The sequence below is a fragment of the Stylophora pistillata genome, chromosome 2, assembly GCF_964205215.1.
Source record: "Stylophora pistillata chromosome 2, jaStyPist1.2, whole genome shotgun sequence".
Taxonomy (NCBI): Eukaryota; Metazoa; Cnidaria; class Anthozoa; order Scleractinia; family Pocilloporidae; genus Stylophora; species Stylophora pistillata.
In genome coordinates, this window is record NC_142520.1 from 40,047,965 (window position 1) to 40,068,561 (window position 20,597).

The 20,597-nt window shown below is 38.7% G+C and overlaps 1 protein-coding gene and 1 pseudogene across 2 annotated transcripts; both read left to right on the forward strand.

The window, feature by feature from the left end:
• Positions 1-109: 109 nt before the first annotated feature.
• LOC148739469 (uncharacterized) lies at positions 110-2,087 on the forward strand. The gene is made up of 3 exons (XM_088748218.1): positions 110-185; positions 331-429; positions 1,650-2,087. The coding sequence occupies exons 1-3, from the start codon at positions 177-179 to the stop codon at positions 1,758-1,760; spliced, it is 219 nt and encodes a 72-aa protein (XP_088604344.1). The 5' UTR covers positions 110-176; the 3' UTR covers positions 1,761-2,087.
• Positions 2,088-15,241: 13,154 nt separating this feature from the next.
• Positions 15,242-19,279, forward strand: LOC148739470 (uncharacterized; annotated as a pseudogene). Its single transcript, XR_015996814.1, has 4 exons — positions 15,242-15,410; positions 15,535-15,633; positions 15,856-15,954; positions 18,015-19,279. The product of XR_015996814.1 is annotated as an uncharacterized LOC148739470 (transcript).
• Positions 19,280-20,597: the final 1,318 nt, after the last annotated feature.

The window sequence follows — 20,597 nt, forward strand, 5'->3', positions numbered from 1 at the left end:
TATAGTGAATAACTGTACATGTTTAGCCGAGCTACATCTATTGAATTGTGCATATTGAGTTTCTCGTAAATTTCACATCAGTAATATACTAAAAGCAATCCATTTCTTACAGTTATCAAGAGGGGTAATACAGAAAGCTGCAATCAACGGTCGATGTGACGTCATCAAAGTACTTCATGAACGAGGTGAAGATGTTGACCAAAGAGATGAGGTTGTTCGCTTTAACTTCTGGCATTTACAGTTTTATTTTCTGGTGTCTGTTTTCTTTCGTTTTAGATATTCTAAGTTGATAAATCAAACTAGTATTGATGCTTTGCTTTCATTTTGCAGTTTCATTTGACGCCTCTTCACCTTGCTGCATGGTATGGACAGAGAGCTGTTGTAAAACTCTTGTTACAGCACGGTACAAATGTCAATGCTGTAGATAGGGTAAGTTGCTGGCCCGCAGTGTTTGTGTATTTGACAACATGTGGAAAAAATTATTATTAGATAAACACTAATGAAATACAAAGTGAGCTTTTGCGCGAAAACGTAATCTCTTCACACGTGAAAATAACATGTTCTATAATATGACCCGGAGGGACCCGCTCGCGCAGGAATAGTAAAAGCTGACGAGTGCAGGGCCGGAATGGTTGACGTGAGCCAGTCCGGAAAAAGCTGTCCGGCCATGCTGCCCTCGCATCGCTTTGTTGCAAAATCTTAAAGGAAACAAGAATGAGAATAAAAGTCGCGTTTTTCAAAGAATTAGGAGTTTCTTGTTCGGACTTGAAATGATAAGGGAAAATTTTTTTGTGCTCGTGTGTTTGCGTGTGCTCGTATGCCACGTTCTTTTTATTTTGAAATTTTCAACACCTAGTGGTCATATGATAAAATGCCTATTGACTGAGTGGAAGGGCCACATAGGAAAATATTTGGCCCTCGGTCATGGGGCACGCACCGAGCGCAGCGAGTTCCGAACGTCATGACCTCGAGCCAACTACTTTCCAGTTCGGTCCTCCGACTCAGTCGATAAGTACATAATCTTCACACATGAAAATAGCCCCGTTGCTATGACTACATAATAAATCGCGTTTTCGTAGCGAAAGTGAAGTAGTTTGGTTTTTCATTAGTGTTTAGGTAATAAATGTAATATCATATGGCCACCCGGAGATACAAAATTCCTCTTATCGTGTTGAAAATATTTCAACACGAGAAGAGGAGTTTCATATCTCCGCGCGGGCATGTAATATCCTCTATGTGTCAATTGTCAGGTATGCGATTTGATTTTCCAAAGAGAAGCATAACCAAAATACTCCTCAGTCAAAACCAAAAATACTCCTCGATCATATTTTTCCCTTTTTTTTTTCTCAGATCGGTTTGTAGTCACTGTATTGGCTTTGCAGTCAGTCTGTACTGTACTGTGAATAAAGGCTGATTGTTTCGAAAGAAACTGTTTGGGGCTGCGTCGGTGGGGGTAACGAAATAATTTGGATATGTCAACAAAGTTGAAATGATAAATTGGCCACCGTAACGATTACAAAAGCTGACGTTTTGAGCGTTAGCCCTTCGTCGGAGCGAAGGACGAAGGGCTAACGCTCGAAACGTCAGCTTTTGTAATCGTTACGGTGTACTGTACTGTGTTTGACCGAAGTGGCCTTTTTATCTTTCAGTTTCAGAAAACAGCTCCACAAAAAGCTGATCGCAACGATCCCCGAACCGTAGTTGAGCTGCTTTTAAGGAATAATGCGATTCCCAGTTACAACAAACTGGTACGGTATTAAAGTATGCTACTTCCATGATTTCACGGTAACCACACAGATTGGGGACAGGTTTGTCCTTTTGGTCAAGGAAAAGCTTCTTTTCACTTACATTGTTTATTTCCGGTTCGTTATAGCTTTCAAAATATGTAAAAGATTCAGATTTGACTTCAATCTGCCTTGACGTATTCGTCTGCGTCTTCATGCGCGTGGCGGGATTCGTCTCCAGGGCCAGTTGTTCAAAAGGCAGATAACGCTATCTGACAGATAGCATTTCTTGTGTGAACTGGATGGACAACCTTATTTCATCCAAGGCCAGATATTAAAAATGTTTGTTAATTTTCCGGTGCAGTGGGCCTCTCTTCTTGACTCTAAATTAAGTGTAGCGTTGACGTGGCACTCGCGTGATTTTTAAATTTCGAGATCGGCAACATAATATCTTACCTGCTGCGTGCTCCTGATACATTCGAATGTGACGTCAATTTTTTGAAACAGATCATTTCACTAACTTTCCTATTTAAATCTAGTTCTCCTAGTATTCTTAGCACTTTTAAGGTTTGTGTTCGTTGAGAATCTCCTAACAAAACACTAAGGTAGGTAGGCTTAACCCTTTTTTGTGAGTTACTTCCTGTGTTTGGCTTAAAATTCCGCAAGGCTGAAATTTAAAATGGGAATTCCCCTTGCTTCGCTTGTGTATCACCAATACGACCCTTACAATTGTAGCTATGCACAAAGTCGTGCATTTTGCTCCCCATTTCTACACCTCTATCACAGCGCGAACGTCCATTTAGTGAAGAGAAGCGGTGGTAACTGGTTGCCATATGTTCAGTGGGGCAATCGGTCCTCTGTCTGCAGCTTCAAGCTTATCAAGATATTTCTAACTTTAATTTGAATGTTAAGGTAGGCTCAGCAGATTTTCCTAAGCTATTCCGTAAGATCCGTCGTGTAAATTAGATCGAGACGTATCTAACAGTGCCTTAAACTCAGACGGAAACATACAAACATTAGCAGTCGCTGACGGTGCATTTTCTTAGACAAGGGACTGCAGGGACTGAAGCGAGTGAATGGTAACTAAAGAAGCGAGGTTTATTAAATCTGAACGAAAATGTTCAATTAGTTTTATACCAACTAAGCGAAAGCAGTTATCAGTTTCGATTTCGTTTTTAATTAAAGCTTCTTCCGCAACATGAACTTAATCGATTTGAAACTGCTTTGCCACGCTAAGCTTCATTGTCACCTTACATTTAATTCCTTAGCTCTTATCTCGGACGACCTTTGAAGGAATAAGCTACCGAAGTTTGCTTTAGCTGCAGACCGTATTTTAACTCAGCGGAAGCAAATGTCGGTTTCGATTTCGGTTTGGATCATATAGCTTTGCTAATGACTGTGAAGTACCTTCCTACTGGTTTGTTAGCTGCTTTACATTTCCAGTTCCATCTTAGTGAAACCTTCTTGTGTAGATAGCCATGGATTTAAGTGCTGGGTTCATGTTTCGAATGACAATTGAAAAAATAAGCTAACGCAAGGCTCAAATTTAAAAAATTAATTCCCCTTTGCTTCACTTGTGGAAGCAGGAGTGTTTGCACCAAATCTAGTGAGGTGCAACCCACATTATGCCTTTACTTATGGGGAGACGACTGAAAATAACAAAAAAGAAAAAAACAACAACAACATAGAACACAGCGAGATTCTATTTTAAAACTTCTGGGAACCTCGCGATTTGTATGCGTCTACTTGCTGTAGTTTCGAAAGATGCTCATCGAAAGGTGCTCACCACATGTGATTTCCCACTTAAACTAAATTAACTCATTGCCAGAAATTTGGGTCAAAATGACGGACGTGCGTGCGTATTGAGAAGTTAATGGCGGCGAAATCGTGTAAGGAAATGTATGGGATTTCCACAAAAATCCAAAATACCACAAACACGAGTAAGATTATTCCTTAGCTCCGACTCGAAAGATGTTCAGTAGAGACTAAGCTGTACTTCTAACATAAAAATAATTCAAAAGCTGTTTGTCTACTTCCAGCAAAGTCAGCAATGTTCGACATTCGAGGCTAGCCATTACCTCTAGTCTGTTTCAAATATAGCGTAATCCATGGCAAAGGATCGCCGATTTGAGGAGCAACCCTCCAGGGAGTCAACTAGCTCCGACTCGCATTAAATGAAGGGAGTTCGAAGTAAGCAAATCGTCCATAAAAAGAGACATTTCTTGACAATGAGATACTTCCAAAAGAGCTTGAAAATTTCTATTTTTGCTCTGTGGAGTCTGTGATCTGAGACCATCCTTGAGGACGCACCAGAAGAGAAAGCGTTAAAAGAAAAACCCTCCGCGAAACCTTCAAACTGTCGCCATATTTGTTTTTCTAATTCAGCAATGCTTGACGGGAAATAAACTCAATCCAGACCCCCTCATACTAAAGTAGAGCCTTGAATAAAAATTTTCTCGCGCGAAAATTAAGAAGCAGATCAGAGAGATCTGTGTTAGTACGTTCGTTGAACTGTGTTTTCAACTGGGAGAAAAAGCCCATTTCAAGTACGATTTGCCTAGATCTTCCCATTATTTAATGCAAGTGGTTTAAGCTACAATTTCCAAAATGTCTGACATCTTAGACGATTACGAAAAAAGCCAGTTTGAGTGGACATTGAAGCTTAGTACAGAGTGTCCCTCGCATTACATCAGACAGCAAATTGCTATAAGTCGCTCTGCCTTAAAAATACCAAGAGATCAGTTCAAAGTTGTTTTTCTTTTGCTTTTTTCTCCATAAAGAAGGTCCACAGAACTTAAATCGTTTAATTTTTATTATAGAATTTGTCTTGACCGCCATCTTTGTTTTCATCCGACTGCAATCCGCTGACCAATGAATGCGGGAGCAAAATGTCCTCGATCTCTGGCTATGATTTTGTTTCATGTCGCTTTAGAAGAGAAGGCAGGATTTAAAGCTTATATCATTATTTATTGTGCGTCTGCAGAATTACTATTTCCAGGCATGTTGACGCGCGCAAACTGCAAAACCGTTTACCATCGACGTCAACGACTCCTACTGCATAGCGAACTGTAAAGAAATGAGTGTTTTTCATGCTTGTAAAGCGTTTATATTTGTGCTCGTATTTTACATGTATGTATTTGCTTTTCTGTCATGTTAAAGGTAAGTATTCGTGTCTAGCTTTCTGTGTCCAAAGGTTACTAGTCTTTAACTTTAGATAATCGTATGTTACTCCCATGTCAGTAATAGTGCCCGCGTGACGTTTTAGTTTATAATCGGCAACTTGGCACCTTGTTTGCTGTGCGTACCTGATATATTCGAATATCAGGTCAGTTTTTGATGTAGATGATGTAACTAGCTTTACCAATTCAATTTCCTTTTCCTGATATATTTGTAGCACTTTTAAGGTTTTTCTTGGTTTAGTAAGTTGGGGGTCACTTCCTGCGTTTGACTTAAAATTATGTAGGGCTCAAATCCATTGTTTATCTTAGAAAGGGGAATTCCCCGCTGCTGAGGGTGTATCTCACCATTAAATAACCTTTGCAATTGTGCATGCTCGCTTTTTCTACACTCCAGTAGTAACTGGTTAATATTTGCTCAGGTATGCCGCCCGTCTGTTTACAGCTTTAAGCTCATCAAGATATTTCTCACTTTTATTTAAATGTTAAGGTAAGCTCAACAGGTTTTCCCAAACTTTCCTGTAAGATCAGTACGAACTAGATCGAACATACAAACACTAGCAGTCGCTTACGGTGCATTACCTCAGTCCCTAAATTGTTCCCATTTTAAGTTCAGAGTCAGGGAACTGCAGGGACTGCAGCTTCAAGCTTATCAAGATCTTTCTCAGGTTTTCATAAGCTGTCTTGTAAAATCTGTGCTAATTAACTGACGCGTATCTAACAGTACCTCAGTCTGAGACAGAATCATGAATACACTAGCCATCGCTTCACGATCATCTCACTGTTAATTGTTCCCATTTTGGGATCATGACCACAAACCTAAATCGGTGCGAAAGAAAAGTACGATGTAAACTGTCCTTCAATTCATGCCGTCATTCCGTTTCGTTTATTTGGTATACACTCCAATTGGGTTGAGATTAACTTTTGAGGTAAAATATTTTTTTTGTGAACATTTTGTAAGAGCAAATATCTGTCAAGAGCTGCCGGAAGAGACAAACAGGCCTCAATTTACGGTAAGTTAACGGAATACATAATTCAAATGGACAGTACATGTCAATCAATTGCTCCGGCGCAAAATACTCAAATCACGAGACTTACAATTTGAGATGCACGGCAGTTTATGTATGTTATAATTACATGTTATTATAATAGATAATTACATCGGCACATGGCATTTTGAGAAATATTGCCATATGACTCAGTAATTATGCGTTAACGAACTACCGGGTGAAGGCAAAATCTACGAGACTCAAAAGTTGACTGTTTGGCGTGGAAATAAAGCTGTCTTTTTTTTTCTGACTATGCTGAACTCGAATGCACAGCCTCGGTCGTGATGTAAACGTACACCCTCCAATGCCTTTACAAGCTGGTTTCAAAACGTTAGGACTGATGGAGGTTAAATTGCTGCAATGGGTGAATAATAGTTGAAGGAGAAAGGCGAGATCAACGCGCAACGGAATTTTAGGGAGATTTCATGTCGACGAAAGCAAATATCAATTTCGATTTCCGTTTGGATTGAAGTTTCGTCAATAGTATTAACTTATTTTTTCAGGTCTGAGTTTCACTTTTGCTTAAATAGTGCTTTACTGCGAGGATCGTGCACATATACGTTTCATAACCGCAGTTCAGATATATGTATTTCATATATTTGTTGTGTTTGATTTATCATCTTACGGGTTTATGTCGAATCAATTTGATGGCCTGCTACCAGTTGGCTCGTTAGCCCAATTGGTGGAGCGCTGCATTAGTATCGCAGAGGTCAGTAGTTCGAATCCCGTATGAATCTAAATTTTTTTCAAGTCTGATTTTCAGTATTGCTTAAATAGTGCTTTAGTGCGAGGATCGTGCACATACACAAAAGTATTAACTTACTTCATATGAAACTCCATTCCTGCGCGAAATTTCATAGTAGCTAATCAGCGCCACCTTATAGTTAAGTCATCGGTAATTGTTAAGGGTGATTTTTGAAGGAATACACTATCGTAGTTAGCATATAGCTGATTACCTCCTAACTCAGCGAAGGCAAATGTTAATTTCGATTATGCTGTTTTGCATTCCAACTACGAGATAGCCTTTTTTTTGTGAGATTCAATGCAGCCTGAATTTTTGAATTTTTGTTTCGAGTGGCAATACAAGGAATAGGCAATGAAGGTGGAAATCTAGATGACTCAGGAAGCAAAAGTATTTGCACCCAATCCAGGACGTGACGTCCAACCCATCTCATGCTAGTAGTCTAGCAGACGACTAAAAATAAAGCGAGATTAGAATAAATCATATTTTGGAACCTCCAGCACCATTGTAATTTGTGTGTGTTTAATTGCCAGAAAGTTTGTTATTTTCAGCTTATTTGCGTGACTGAAAAGGGCTCACGAGATGTGATTTCCTGTGTGAAATGTATTGGTTTCATGTCGCTCCAAAAAGAGTCAAATGGCTCTTTTGCTCGGCAGTTGTTCTAAAAACGAGGAATTGTTCCTGACCTGCTCTTCAATGGTTCGACGTGGAACTGTTTGCTTGTCAATGCTTTTTCTTAAGCTGCAACTTGTGCTCAAAATAATGACTCCGGAAAGATGAGCAGTTTTTTCGGAGCGTTTCGAGAATAGGAAGTTGTTCGGAAGGGAAAACGGAAATGAAACACGTTTATTGGTAATACGGTAAGAGGTAAACTCACGGTAAACACAGTAAACCGGGTAAAATGTAATTTTGGTAAAACGTAATTTTGAACTTCTATTTATTTTTGATTTAATATTTATTGTAAGGCGCAGTTGAATATTTTCATAGAAGCTGCGCGGTATAAATTTAAATTTAATAATAATAATAATAATAAACCGCCTCCCGGTTAGCTCAATTGGTTAGAGTGCTGGACTGTTGTGCGGGAGGTCGAGGTCGATGGTTCGAGCACCGGCCGGACCAACACTCAAGGTCTTAAAATAACTGAGGAGAATGCGCTACCTTTCTTTAATAACAAATGGATAGACATTCTAGTCTTCTCTGATAAGGACGAATAAACCGTAGGTCCCGTCTCCTGCATCTGTTGATTAGATAATTTGGTTAGGCAGGGGACGTTAAAGAACCCACTCACGAGATTACTGTGATGTGGTCTGGCCTGTTTACTGGGAATTGGGGAGAGGGGGCATCTTCAAATAAGTTTCCTTCGATTGTTTGTAAACTAACAGTGTTGTGATGCGCATTTGATCATATCGACATGTTAATTTGCGCAATATAAATATTAAATTATTATTATTACTATTATTATAAATACCAACAACTGCCAAACAAATTGCCACTCGAAAACTAAAAAACTTTCAAATACTCAAAAAAGAACTTGCACACGTCAAAAAAAAAAGAGTCAGTGTGATTTGCTGACGACACTTTAACTTACATAATCTTAAAGCACGCGCGCGCGCACGTTCGGTAACGGCTTGTTAACATAAAGTATTTGTCCATTCAAACACTGCGGATGATATAGAGCCCTGAGCGACTGAATAGTGACGAGGAGGAAGTTTATAATAATAAAGGCTAACTTTTCCTTCCAATAGAAAAACTATCCGATATTTGTTTCTACCTCATCGATCGTCACGCAAAACCGTGACAACTCAGTCTTACATACGGGTGACTATGGCAAGCCAATTGTAGCAATATTCAATACTAAAATTCAGTTTTAATTCAATTTCAATTCAATTTCAATTCAATTTCAATTCAACTTCAATTCAGTTTCAATTCAGTTTCAATTCAATTTCAATTCAATTTCAATTCAATTTTAATTCAATTCAATTTCAATTCAATTTCAATTCAATTTCAATTCAATTTCAATTCAATTTCAATTCAATTTCAATTCAATTCAATTTCAATTCAATTTCAATTCAATTTCAATTCAATTTCAATTCAATTTCAAATCAATTTTAATTCAATTTCAATTCAATTTCAATTCAATTTCAATTCAATTTCAATTCAATTTCAATTCAATGAAAATTCAATGAGAATTCAAGTTCAATTCAATGAAAAAAAAAATACATTCAAAATTGTTTCCGGTTAGTGACCGAAAATGATAACTAGCATAAGGGAACTTTCAGGCTTTATGTTTTGGTGCGGTAAGTTTTAACTAGCATCATGGCGGATGTAGAGCCAGAATTTGACGTGAAAAAAGACTTACCTGAATTTTTATCGTCAGTGCTCGAAAGAACAGAGCAGTGTATGTATAAAATTGAAACGGATATCAATGACTTGCAAGCACGATCTGTAGTTCTCGATCGAACCGTTAGTCTTTTGAGTTCTATTGCCTTAACTGACATTGAGCAAGATCGGATCGTGAGTGGGAATCTCTAGCTACTGCTTTTGCAGAAGCACTACGGGCTATTGAAAATCATCTCAAAACTCTAGCAGTAAACCCTTCATCAATTTCTCGACGTAAATGTAAAATTCTCAGAACGAGATATCCTGGGAGTAATAAAACAGGTCATCACGGATTAACAACCGGACGAACATACCCAGCCGGGTTAAGTCACTTGGACTGAGGATTCAAAGAAGAAGAATTCGTGTCTGGAAAAACCTCCTTTAAGTACTGACAAATCTCTTTTCTCTAAATTGGAGAAATTTTTTGTCATCTTTACTTTAGACTGTGACCTGCAGCGCCTTTATCATCCTTATGTTTCTTTTGACTTTGTCATGGATTTTTTCACTACAGATTCTACCCTCTGTTCACTTAATTAAGTCGCGAAATTTGCCACTAAGGTCGTCCTCAGCAATGGTAAAAGATGGCTTGTGATTCTTGCTGCCTCGAACAAGGTCGTGGCCCCTGTTTTTCGGGATGTCGTGAAACAAGGAATGGACAACCTCATCGAAGTCCTAGATAATCACCTTAATGGCCTTCCGACACCATGCAATATGAAAACACTGACCTACGCGGATGTATGCCATCTGACAGCCACTCCAGGTCCTGCTTGTGCGCTTGAAGAATTAAATTTTGGAAATATCAACAACAATTCTGACGTTCACGGAGGGAACAAAGCGGCCTACAGCTATAACATCGACTGCTCGGTTGATCTTGCCAAGCTTTACCTCGCAAACTACCTTGCAGAATTCTCGGCCTTTGAAAAATCCATGGACTTATGCGCCGCTCTTAAACTTTTTGGATCTAGAAAGTACCCTATCCAAATATTCGTTTCCTCCAATCATTTGCATAATATCCAGTCATTGGCGCATAATGTCAGAGAGGCTGTGAGGAATCCAGCGAGCTATTTGAATGAGAGTCACTGGACCTAAATCGTATTTGATCAATGCTTTGACAAGATTGAGGCTCTAGTCCAATGTCTGCCTCTAAATACCGCCAAAAAGAAGGAGCTTTTGGATCATCTGTCCGAATGGAAAGCCAAAGGTAATATAATTACATTTAGTAAGATCATAAAAGCCATTCAAAAGATGACCCGTTACTTCTGTCAATCTTTTGGTAAGAATTTCGATGGTCAATAATTTAGGCCAAACCAGATGGACATGGGATCGTAGAGACTTGTTTGGAAACAAAGGGCATCTTTCCCAGAGATGATCATATGCATGAATTATTCATTCTTTCTTTTATTCGTTTGTTCGTTCGTTCATTTATTCATTCTCTCATTAATCCATTCATTTCTCTTATTTACTCATTTATAGATCTATTTATTTTATTTCTCTACCATTTCCTCACTCTTTTGTTTATGTCATTCTTTATTTCTTTGTAAATTATTTCTTTATCTTCTTAAGGTTTCCAACTGATTCTTGATGAAGATGTGAAAGACTTGATGGAACAGTTCCAAAATAACAAGCCAACGAGGGACGAGATAGAGAAAATAATTGAAAAGCACACATCCCTCAATCGCAATTTCTTGTCTGCTAGATTCAATGTTGTTTTAAGTGAGCTGCAAGGTAAGTTTAGTAACAACAATCAAACATTTTCTTTTGTGAACACGATGATAAATATTACTCTAGTTTCAATTCATGTTCGATTGATTTTGGACTTAATTGTCATCCCAACTGCCCCAGTTAGTAACAGAGCGCGTTTCGTGACTAGACTAAGCAACGGCTGCGAAGAAGACTAAATTGTCCCTCGATTACAAATGAATTAGTTTTGCTTGTCTCCTCACACGAATTCCCTTTATAAGATGACCTCGTTTTACTGGATTGTTATAAACTGGGTCACATTTACAGAACTGGATCGTAAGACATTATAACATATATCAATAATGATGAGAGACACTTTTCAATGAGTGAACTCAGCTAATTTAGCGGGTAATACAGCGACTGACTTCTAAGAACACAGAATCTAGTGCTGCAAACTATATTAGATGGCTTGAAAAAGATGTTTCTGTCTTTTCGTTAGCTCCTATGCGCCTGGCAAATAATTCAGACATGAAAGCTAACACTCTTAATCAAGAGAGCAGTAAGAGTGCTCACCCTATGGGACTAAGTGTTTCACTTACAGAGGCCACTTCAAAATCCAAAGAGACGCGCGAAATGAAATTAAAGGTAACCTTTGCAGTATTGGTAATTATGTATTGTCAAAGGTTTAAAGTTCTCTGTTGACGAGTAGTGAAATAAATGAAAAGAATATCGATGTTTATAATCCACCAATTGGTCTAAGCGCGGCACGTGATAGAATATGCTCCATTTGCATTCTCTAATTACATAACCTGCTTTTTAAGCCTTAGGTCCAATACGATAAAAATGTTCGTGTAAAATTTAATTCTTGACTAGAAAGAATTTTGATTTTGTCACAGAAGAGGAGACATATCTATTGCCTGTTTTTGAAATGAAAAGCATTGTACATAACTCTTCTTCAGAACTGACCCGCTGTTCGCATTCTGGTATTCTCAAAAATTCTGCTCCTTTATGCAAAATATGCTTCATCAAGCACATATATAAATGTTTCATAGATAAATCTTATGCAGAAAAAAGCTGGTAATCTGAGATGAAAATAAAAAACTTCAGGGGTTACTGTAATGAAATCAATTCTGATGAGCGCTAGCAAACCCTAGCTTTGCAACATATCTACTTTTTGCTTTCAAGCCTCTATGTTCATGATTTCCTCTTTTGTTTGAAACTCTTCAGTTCTCTTTCTAATTCAAAATTATCTCAGTTCTAGCACTAATTTTTCCTTCGTAAACTCTTATTGACTTTTTCGCATTCCAAATCAAGGATTGCAGATTCTGCTGTACTAGTCTTTCTTATAGTAGTCTTTCCATAGACGGGGTGTACCATAACTGTTGCCTTGTTTCCATAACAATGGATTTGATTTGTTGCTTTGCTGTCTCTAATTTGAGGAAAAGAATCCGGACTCCCACTGCAAGCTTAGAGTTGAAACTGCCAAGGTAAGTTCAATAATGAAGTACTGTAAAGTGGATTTGGTAAACGAGACCGCGTTTTTATCTATATTGTATCTACGATTGAGTTTTGAGTCTATAGTTATGTGGTGGTGTGAGCTTTTCGCTCACCAAAAACAAAACGTTTATCTCACAATTTTTCCGATACGGACTTTTGGCTTTTTTCTCCATTTTTAGGCTATTCTTGCTAATTATAAGGCAAAGTGTAATCTTCGGATAAACGTGGACAAATCAATGTTTTTTCTTTCTTTTATGATTCAGCAATTCGAGCACTGGCAGCCATGTTGGCGCCTATACACTTTGTTCTCTCTCTTTTGAGACTGGTCGATTTTCTAAGGCCTGGAAAGAGGCTCTTGTGTTACCATCTCTCAAGAAGCCTGGGTTGGACTTCTCGCTCAAAAATTTTCGTCCAGTCAGTAACCTCTCTTATATTTCTAAATTGTCGGAGAGGGCTGCGGCTGAGCAGTTTATGGAGCATCTAACTGCTAACAACTTACATTCTCTGCTCCAGTCGGCGGATAAACAGCAACACAGCACGGAGACGACCTTACTTAAAGTTAAAAATGATATCTTGATGTCTATGGATGACCAACATGTCACCTTGCTTCTATTATTAGATTTGAGTGCAGCCTTTGACACGATACATCTCGATAAGCTGATTGATTGTCTTAAGTCTGATTTGGGAATCTCTGACATTGCGCTTGCCTGGTTTAAATCGTATCTATCTGACCGGACCCAGCGTGTTTCCGTAAATGGTAGTCTCTCAGATCAGTTTCCTTGAAAACAAGGTGCTCCTCAAGGATCATGCTTGGGCCCTGTGCTTTTCACTATCTACACGCGCAAACTGTTTCAGATTGTTGAACGCCATCTTCCACAAGTTCTCTGCTACGCGGACGACACACAGTTGTATGTATCATTCAGCCCTAATCGATCCGTGGATCCTGATTTTGCCATCAAGTCCATGACTGACTGTATCAATGACATTAGGAGTTGGATGATTTCAGATAATCTTATGTTAAACGATAACAAAACAGAATTTTTAATTATAGGTACCAGGCAGCAGCTGGCCAAGGTTAACATCAATTGCATTAGGGTTGGGTCGATTGATGTTTGTCCGGTAACAGTAGCTAGAATCCTAGGCTCATGGTTTGATGAGCGGCTTACTATGTCAACTCATGTTAGCAAGTTATGTGGTGCTGCCTTTTATCATTTGCATAATATCAAACGCATTCGCAAGTATTTGTCTCGAGAATCAACAGAAATGCTTGTCCATGCATTTATTACATCTCGTGTTGATTATTGTAACAGCCTTTTCTATGGGCTGCCCAACTACCAGTTTAAAAAATTGCAGAGAGTTTTGAATGCCTCAGGCAGGCTAGTTTGTAATGCATCTAGGTTTTGTCATGTCTCACCCCTTCTTCGCGGTCTGCATTGGCTTCCTGTTAAAATCCGGATAGAATTTAAGATTCTGCTTATTACGTTCAAAGCAATTCACGGCCTTGCTCCTAAATATCTATGAGATTTACTAACATTTAAATCGTCCTTATATAACCTTAGATCTTCAGATAGTATTTTACTTTCTATGCCAGCTACTAGGACCAAGACGTTAGATGATCGAGCTTTTATGGTAGCAGCGCCAAGGCTCTCGAACTCTCTTCCAAAAGAACTTCGTGCGATTACTAATGTGAAAAGTTTTAAGGCGCATATTAAGACTTATCGTTTGAAAACTTTTTATCGGTGAGCAATTTTATATTCAGTTCTATCAGTCTCAGTTTGACATATTATATTGTTTGAGTTAATGTTTAATTTAGTCAAAAGTGTAATGCGCTTTTGATCATTGTATGCAAAAAGCGCACTATAAATTGATAAATTATTATTATATTATTATTATTATATGATTTTCCCTCAAAATTATTGTTATATGATTTTCCCTCAAAAAATATTTAAAGGTCGTGAGCTGCGAGCATTTTTAGAGCGACAATGAAGCCGCCGTTTAAATGGCCGCACTCAACCAGGATGCACAGCGGGGGTAGTGGGTGTTTTCAGCATTTTCTGTATTACGTGTGTGTGATATCATTCGACCAAATCTTTGTAATCTTGATCGAGAACCGGCTTTTTAGTTTTTTTAAGTGTCTATCGACTGTTTGCTACGTATATTTGTCGTTTCATTCCGCCGTCCCGATAATGAAGTCATCAAAAAGAGGCCGCTAAATACGGATGGAAAGCCGCCATGTAGTATGGTCTATTAGATTATTAGATTATGTAGTATGGTCTATTAGATACGGATGGAAAGCCGCCATGTAGTATGGTCTATTAGATTATTATTAGTATGGTCTATTAGATTATTAGAGTATGCCGCCATGTAGTATGGTCTATTAGATTATTAGAGACAAAGCCATAGGATTTGGCAAGAAAACGAACAGCCAGATTGCAGAGGCCCTGCAACACACCATAGCGGAGGAAAGTCAAACAGAAAGCTCTGATATGAACGTCAGACGGGGGTAACGTTTACAAATTCACTGAGATTCATGACATGAAAGTATCAAACGGAAGAAAATGTAAATAGTCTGACAATCATTCCTTGATTCCCTCCATATGAAGAGGCGAAGAATTTGCGCAGCAGGTTTTGTATGTTGCTCCACTTTAGAAGTAACTATCGGGAAAATAATGTCCTGAGACATTTTACTTTCATTTTCATCAAAACATTGTGACCATTTTGGACCACTTTAACAATGCTTTTTAATGTGTAGATTTCAATAATATTTTAATTTTGAATAATATTTTAATTTTGAATAATATTTTAATTTTGCTTGTTTTCTTTTTTTGTTTGTTAGCGCCATGTTTGATCTGAGCATAGTGTGCACTTGTTACGCCTCAAGCTCTTGAAAACTGATTCATACTCTGCTCACCTGTATTTGTGCTACGTTTAGGGAGAAAGACAACCGAATCTTTTAATAATATTATAAGTGCGCATGTTTATTTAAGCTATACCTAAAATGCATATTGAATTTCTCGCAACTTTCTTGCCAGTCATATGCCAAAACGCAATCCCTTTCTTACAGTTATCAAGAACGGCACTGCACAAAGCTGCAATCAACGGTCGATGTGACATCGGGAAAGTACTTCTTGAAAGTGGTGAAGATGTCGACCAAACAGATAAGGTTGTTTGCTTTAATATCTGGTTTTTCCAGTCTACTTTCTAGTTTCTCTGTTCTTTCTTTTATATTTAGATATTCCTAGTTGATAGATTAAACTTGTAATCAATGCTTTGCTTATATTTTTCAGTTTGGTTTGACGGCTCTTCACCTTGCCGCATGGTATGTACAGAGAGCTGGTGTAAAACTCTTGTTACAGCACGGTGCAAATATCAATGCTGTAGATACGGTAAGTTGCTTGCCCCTATTGTTTGTTTATTTGACAAAAGATCGAAAATATTAGCATCATTAATGCTTATTAATTATTAGGCATGCTGTTTGATTTTCCAGAGTCCCATGACGTCTCGTGAATTCTCCTCAGTCGTTTTTCCCCATGTCCAAGAACGCTCGTCTTCCAGAGCAGTTTACAGTAACTGTCTTGTTTTGACCGAAGTGAACTTTTTATCCTAAGTTTCAGAAAACCGCCAAACAAAAAGCTGAACGCAACAACCACCGATCCACAGTTAGGCTGCTCTTGAACAATGAAGCGAGTCCCAGTTACAACCAACCGGTACGGTAATGTAGTATACTACTTCCATGATTTGTAGCCGCACAAGGTGGAAACAGAAATCAATCAGTGCGCGTGGTGTAGTTTTTCTCCAAGTCTTCAGCTCCCCGACCCGCTTTACAAGTGTTATTTGGTCCTTTTATTTCCTGTTTTGTTCATTTGTCTCGGGCTAACCCTCCAACTCCAAGAAGAGATTAACATGTAACTTCCCCCCTATAATGTCCATGCGGTATCCACCAAACGAGTTCTGAGAATACTCAAGGTAGTTGTTATCTTGATCTAATTACAACTTGTCGTAACCAATTTATAAGGGAACGTTTAGCAGCTAGCGGAAAAATCTTGGGAGATAAAGGGTTAATTGACTTGCATGGCTTTCACCAAACAACAGCTAAAAATAATTTCAACCGTTCCAAAAACGAAGCGCTAAACTTATGAAATTCTCGCATTTACGAAACCCGTCCGATAGATTTACCTGCCTGAATTGTTGTTTACCAGAGTTTACGACCAGAAAATTAAGGAGCTTTCTGTAGAAAATTCTGAAAATTTTATCATTTCAAAACATTGAACACTCTTAGGACATATGAACACTTCAAACTATTTACTGCTCCAATAGAGAATCCCCAACGTCGCAAAGCCTCAATTGAGGTCAGAAAGCTCAACTTTGTTTCAGCCATAATTCGTATCGCGTTTGGGAATAAAGTATTGTCAACTCCAAAACTAATGGCAGATATTAGATCTGAGCCCGCGTAAAAGCGGTTTTGTCTAAAGATGCGCGGAATCGAGGCACTTGGGCCAAAGGCTTTGTAAATTCTCAAAGGTATCACTGTATATTTCAAATCAACTCGCATTTTACGCTATTTTTTTACTTTTATCGAGAATCTGAAGCATTCAAAAGGCAAAGATAGCAATGGTTAGACAATGTATTGCATTGGGATGCCCGGAGCGATAAACCACATTGCAAGCATCTTTCGTGGCATTCACTGCCACTGCCGGAGCAACAAGAAACTTCTGGCGACTTGGCTAGTCAAGATTAAACGGGAAAACACGCCCGTAAGTAAAAATTCCTTTTATGCAGTGAACATTTTGAAAAGGAAGACTTTTCCAAGTCATATGCTGGCCGGAAAGTAAGTCTTAAGTCAGACTCAGTTCCGACAATATTCAGTTTCGCTGAGCAGAAAACCAAAAGGAAGGTTCCGAAGGAACGACGCTCGATTGATGATGACTTTCCGACCAAGATATTTGCAGTGTGGTTTATCGCTCCGGTTGTTGCATCCTGATTGCAATACAATATCTAACCATTGCTACCTTTTGAATGCTTCCGATTCTCGATAAAAGTAAAGAAATAGCATAAAATGCGAGTTGATTTGAAATATACAGTGATACCTTTGAGAATTTACAAACCCTTTGGCCCAAGTGCCTTGATTCCGTGCATCCTTAAACAAAACCGCTTTTACGCGGGCTCAGATCTAATATCTGCCATTTCGTCGCTTGAAAGAACTACAAGCTCATTGTTCTTCGAAACGAGTATCATTCAGCACATTTTCTTTTCATTGTCAACTCCAAAAGTTCGTTCTCAGTCGGGATGGAGTGATAAAAAATCTTAAAGGTTTTGAAACCTCGCGGCTAAACTCGGCAGGAATTTTCAACCGAAGTGAAACTGTATACGTCATGTGATGGATACGCGGCCGAGCAGCACTTAAAGACAGGGTAGTAGCACCTTAAGAAATAGGTAGGACTTGCGCACGCGCTATGTTATAAAAAATGAGTAGAAATCCTATTTTTAAGATTATTGTCCTTCCGGGAGTCAAGAGGGAAAGAAAGCAACTAAATGAGGATTTTACGAATAAGTGCAATGTAGCCTCCTCCTCTGAAATCTGTGTGGAACTCGTCGCGATAAATCATAGTTGTATCAGTGTAATACAAGACAGAAATATTTAACATTTAAATAATCTGATTATCTGAATAAATTTGAAATGATTTACTCATTTGTAATTATAAGGGATATTTTCACTTAACACCATCATTTGTTTCAACCATTTACTGTGCATTATTTTCCATTTCAGCATAGCCTGAAATCCCTTTCAAGGAAAGCTTTCCTGCAAGTAGATGCACGATACGGCTTCAATCGACTGACAGCGGCTGTATTTCATGGTGACCGTGACACAGTTTGGAAAGCTCAATGCTACCTCGAGAACCATGTTCAACACATGAATTTTCAAGAAACCAAGTGAAGGTATTTCCTGGAAAAACTGCGTTAGAAATTCTCTTTTCCCTCCAAGAAAAAGGAGAAGAACATGTTAGAATAAAAACAATGTACAAACAGTACGTTGAAAAGATTGATACATTAAGTGAGCTACACTTATGTAGAGGTAGCAATGACGCAGAGAAGGCTGTGGAGATTGTTCTAAACGAGGGAGTAGAGATAGACATTCCAGGACAAAGCAACCGTACACCTTTAATGTGGGCAAGTGAATCATCCTCTGGTGAGTTTATCCAGACCCTCATTGATCTTGGAGCTCAGGTAAGTACTCAGAGACCAGCAGACAATGTTACGCCTTTAAATGTGGCAGTTATTAACAACAATTATGTGGCCGTTAAAATTCTCTTTAATCACGGAGCTAAAATGGGCCTTCAAGATAATTATGGAGACCTATCACTGCACGATAGTGCTAGGAGGGGATTTTTTAATGTCTCCAAACTATTAATTGATTCAGGTTGCGACATCAACATGAGGAACAACAACGAAGAAACCCCGCTCTACGTGGCAGTCGAAAATAAACATGTTCACTTAGTCAAATGTCTTCTCGAAGGCGGCGCTGATGTGAATATGAAATACTGCAAGGAGAATGCATTAGGACGAATTTTCCTTGTTCGTGGGAAGGACAGAACCGGAAAACTGGCCTGGAATTATGTTTTTGTACAGAGAGCTCTTTTGTTCCTGTTCATGAGGCGGGCTAAGGGTAGTAGTCTGGAAGTTACAGCCTTTGAAAAGGTCCTCAAATCTGGATGGGGAATGGACCCTCCCGTGAGGGTAAGAGAGGAAATTAGAGAGATAGAAAAGACCTTTCCTGACATGCAAGGTGTTACGATACTTCATTTTGCTTACAAAAGTGCGAGTCGCGAGACTGTAAATGAGCTTGTAGTGAAGGGCAAAGCACATATAAATACCTGCGATGGAGAGGGTTACAGTCCACTACATTTAGCAGCGATGTATGGAACCAGTCAAGTTGTAAAAAAGTTGGTTGAACTCAACGCTGACGTCAACTTGAAAGTGGATGGAAGGGATGCGGCTGACTTGGCCGCATATGAAGGAAGAAACAAAAATTGAAGAATTTCTCATGTCTAAGAGAAGTTCGCCCTCAAACGACTCAAGCATTTAATCAGCCCAAAAGTCAGTCGATTTTAAATTGCACTACAAGAGGCACAAGGTGGCTTAAAGTTCATCTAGTAAAATGTTAGTTGACTTATCCCGCATACTGGAAACGTTGATTCTCGGTACACATTTTTTTTTCCTTTTTTATAAATAGTCTGTCCAAATTAAAGGTTTCTTTGGACAAAATTTAGGAATAGCTACCGAATTCGAACGTATTTGGCCATCGAGAAAGTTCGAATTCAGTCGATATGGAATTACTACTTCCAGTACTGCGTTTACCGACGGCTTTTTTATTATTTATTTTTTTGCTGTTGACTGGTGATTTGCTGCATGTTTTGGCTTTTTACTAAAACGTCGATGAAGACACGACCATGGCAAGCGAACGGCTGAATGAGAATCATTTAGTTTTTAATTTATCTTTTGTACATATGTGAAAGTTTTTTGCCCTAATTTTTCGACGTGAATGCATGTATTGACATATCAGTCGGTTTTAGATGTTCACTGTGGCTATTTAAGCGTATCAATTGAGGATTCTAACAAAATTTTTTCTTAACACAAATTCGAAGTAGCCTCATCAATTCTTTACAGCTCTTGTGAAACGAAAGAAGCTCAATATTTTCACTCTCTACGGAAATGATAAACTTGAGCACCACTTTTCGATGTTAAAGTTTCGAAACTCGATAAAATTTTAGTCAATATATCCTTCTGCAGTGTTAAGGACTACAAAAAGAACTTTTACAACTCCGAAGCAAATTAATCGCGACTGCTAATCAGAAAAAGAAAACCATCTGAAGGAAGCAACCACAACTCAAAGTTCTAACATGTAAAGGCGCTAAAGGGCGGGAGAAAAGCGGGAAACCAATTCGCGATTGGTTTCGGTTCTGCATTCAGTGATTGGCTGAGAAGATGGTGTAGGTTTGTTGACCAATTACAGAAAGTGCTGTAATCCCATACTACTCTCACACAAATTGAACCAATAGGAAGTAAATGAATTGTTGTTTTAATGCTGGCTATGAAAGCAGCGAAGGTGTAGGCCGGCATTGAAAGAAGAACAGTGCCGGTGTCTCGTGTCTCGTGTCTCGTGTCTTGTGTCTCGTGTCTCGTGTCTCGTGTCTCGTGTCTCGTGTCTCGTGTCTCGTGTCTCGTGTCTCGTGTCTCGTGTCTCGTGTCTCGTGTAATTGACCACTCCATTTCAACTTCAAACCACATGAGAGATAATTGTAACGAGCATTAATTGCTGCGTAAAATGAAATTTCATTTTACCCATGGGGCA

Excerpts from the sequence above, each read along its gene's own strand:
- LOC148739469 (XM_088748218.1), top strand. Across the intron at positions 430-1,649 it reads ATGTCAATGCTGTAGATAGG|TTTCAGAAAACAGCTCCACA; the intron begins GTAAGTTGCTGG and ends TTTATCTTTCAG.